At 63.0% G+C, this 2981-nt stretch overlaps 1 protein-coding gene across 2 annotated transcripts in view; it reads right to left on the minus strand.

Annotated features, from left to right (window-relative positions):
• Window positions 1–1385: 1385 nt before the first annotated feature.
• Window positions 1386–2981, minus strand: part of SPATC1 (spermatogenesis and centriole associated 1) — a 19995-nt gene continuing 18399 nt past the window's right edge. For both annotated transcript variants that reach the window (XM_045287994.1, XM_045287993.1), the window contains one exon: window positions 1386–1888. In XM_045287994.1, coding sequence (XP_045143929.1) covers window positions 1559–1888 — 330 coding nt within the window. In that variant the 3' untranslated portion in view covers window positions 1386–1558. The remainder of the gene's footprint in view (window positions 1889–2981) is intronic.

Below are 2981 nucleotides of genomic sequence, written 5' to 3' on the forward strand. Positions count from 1 at the left end.
GGGGATGGCATGGCGCGCGGCACCCTGGTGGCTCTTTCACTTGCCGCTTCCTCAAAGCTTCAGAGGGAACTGCGGGGAGCCACAGGGTAAAGGTCACGTGGCGAGGAGGTGCCGTGCGGAGAGTCCGGGGCACCGACTCTGGGGAGAAAGGAGAGTTTAGAAGGCGCCCTCCTCTCGGTGCGGAATTTGGCTTTAGCGAGGGAAGGAAAAGCGAAAGGGCCCCTGGGCGCGCAAGGCCCCGCCTGGCTTTCTGACCCCGCCTGGTTCTCTCCGGAAGGAAGGCTGCGGAACACTCGCAGTCACCCTCGCAAGAGCTGTGGCTGCTGCCCGCCCGGAGTCAGCGGGTTCTGCTGCTGCACCCACTGTGGACCCCTCCCCCCCATACAGGAACATCGGGGCTTGGGGTATTGGGACCCGAGTTAAAAAGAGGGGTTGTACCTGGAATGGCCTCATCCCCCGACCAGCTGAGCTCCCAAAGCACCCCCCCCAACGCCGCGCCTTGGACACACACACACCAGTGTTGGCGGCCCTGAGACCCTACCCTATCCAACTCCCTTTCACGGGGGGCGGGGGCGGGGGTGTCACCGTTGGTTCCAGCAGCCCTGTTACTCCCTGGGGCCACGTGACAAAGTACTCCTTTCCTCCTTGTGGCAGCTGCCAGGAGGGCAGCACTGCAGGGGGCTGCCCGGGAGGGTGTCTTCTGGGATAGTCCCTGCTTTTCCTTCTCAGAGGGAGGGGTCGCTTAAATCTCGGAGGTCTTTCAGTCGGGAGAGCAGAGATCCTGGAACTTCTGGGACCTGGTCATGGGGCAGAGGGCCTCAACACCCAACTCTCTCCTCCCCACACCCCCTCACAGCTACAGTTCCTCCTGGCTGTGGCCCCTCCCTGGCAGCCTGTGCTGGCCTGCCTCCACCCCCTCACCCCTAAAGTGACCTGAGGCCAGCCTGCATGCTTCTCTGCACTGCCCCCCTCGGACATTCCACCCTGGTGAATGCCCTTCAGCTCCTTGCACCACTTTTTATGATGACTTTTTACTGAGAATGAGGGGGAGGTTGGCACTTCTGACCATGGACTGTGCAAACCACTCATCACACCCCCTCTGTGTCCTACCCCCCCTCCACCCTCTGCACACCTGAGCTGCCTCGGCTGGGTTTCTCCCCCTCTTCTCCCTCTCCTTGGGTCCTGCCCCTGCCTCCCACACCCACACCCTGTGCTGTTCCCTGAGGCCTCAGCTCTTTGCAAGGTAGAGGGTGCGGGGGTCAGGGAGCCTTGGGGTTAAGGGCACTGGTGGCAGGAACCTAGAATGGATGACCCCCAGGGAAAGACCAAGGGGCGCCTAAGAGACCCCCCACAAAGAGGCAGCATCGATGGTGGCCATGGGAGGTTTAATGGCCCGGGCCCGGGCCAGCAGGCCAGCCAGCAGGGGTGGCATCACCAGATGAACACAGGCTTTCCGTCGAGCACCAGCTGACCGAGGGGCCCTGGTGAGGCGAGGCCCCGGTGAGGCAGCACCACCAGTGCAGTGGGAGGTTTAATGGCTTTGCCAGCAGAGGCGGCGTCACCAGATGAACATAGGCTTGCCGTCATCGAGAGCCAGCTGGCTGAGGCAGGAGAGCAGCAGCAGCGCGTCCGTGAGCAGGCCGGGATGCACAGTCTCCACCAGCACGTGCTGCAGGAAGTCCACAGTGTAGCAGCCTCCCTCGGAGGCCGCCAGCTCCGGCCGCTCTCGCAGGATGCCGTAGGCGTTGACCAGCTGCTCCGTCAGTGCAGGGTGCACCCGGCCGTTGTAGCCCAGGCTCTGCAGGCGGTTCATGATGCTCACGTAGCGCTGCGTGAGCGTCTGGCACAGCTCCTCATCCAGCTTGTGGTCGCTGGGGCTCATGGAGGCCTGCGGGGACACAGCCAGCCGTCAGGGCCCTCCCTGCCACCACCCCTGTAGGGCCCATGGGGGCCGGGCCTGAGCAGGAGGGTCAGCACCCCACAGCGGAACATCGAGGCTGTGCACTGTGAGCTTCGCTGCCTGTCCTCCGGCCAGGCCATGACAGTGCGAGCGGTGCTCTTGGTACCCGCAAGCTGCCCGGAAGAGAAGACACTGCTGGGGTCTCCCCGGCTTGCTGCCCTCCATTCCCAGGGGCCCTCTTCCCTCACCTGGGCTCCATCATCTGCTCCTGACTTGCGCCTGGGTGTGGGTGTGCGCGCGTGTGGGTACACACACGTACACACACACACACACACACACACACACACACACACACACACCAGGGCTCACTGAGTCCCCTGGACAGAGCATCAGGCCTGGTGGGACCATGCTGAACCCTGAACTGGAGCACCCCAGCACTCTAGTGCCCTGGACTCGGCGTCACTGCCACCTGGTCAGTAACCTGGGCACATGCCAGCGCCATGACTCTGGGCTCCCCTTGGGCCCCAGGACTTCTCACCTCTTCAGTCCCACCGCAGGCCCCAGCTGCACAGGCCACAGGAGCTCAGCACGCCCCTGTGAGCCTGCACTGACTACACTGAGCAAATAGGGTGGGGTGCTCTTTGTGCCCTGACCCCTGTGGGGAGTGGAGGCCCGCCCTGTGCAGCCTCACATACGGGTTCTTACGCAGCCACAATAAGGCCTTTGGCGCATGAACCTGAGAGTGCTCAGAGAAGTGAACTGGGCACATAAGGCCAAGGTGGCAGGACCCCCTCAGAGGGGGCCAAGCCCATGGCAGGAGGTAGGCAGAGGCTGGCGGTGGGTGGGGTGGGGGGCACAAGGACTTGTTTAGGCCGAGCTAAAAGATCTAGATGTCAAAATGATTAATTCAATCTACACAACCTCATTCCTGCACTCAGTGCCATCCATGTACACCTGGAGGTGATGTGTGCCCCTATGCTTGCTCTGTGCCCGTGTGTGTGCCCTGCGCCTGCTGTGTGCTGCTGTGTGACCAGCGTCAGGTGAGCTGCGCAGGGCAGGGAGGGGGCAAGGGCTAGCGCCG

This window comes from Echinops telfairi, unplaced genomic scaffold (assembly GCF_000313985.2).
Source record: "Echinops telfairi isolate 266 unplaced genomic scaffold, ASM31398v2 ScPeMD7_1;HRSCAF=3_0, whole genome shotgun sequence".
Taxonomy (NCBI): domain Eukaryota; kingdom Metazoa; phylum Chordata; class Mammalia; order Afrosoricida; family Tenrecidae; genus Echinops; species Echinops telfairi.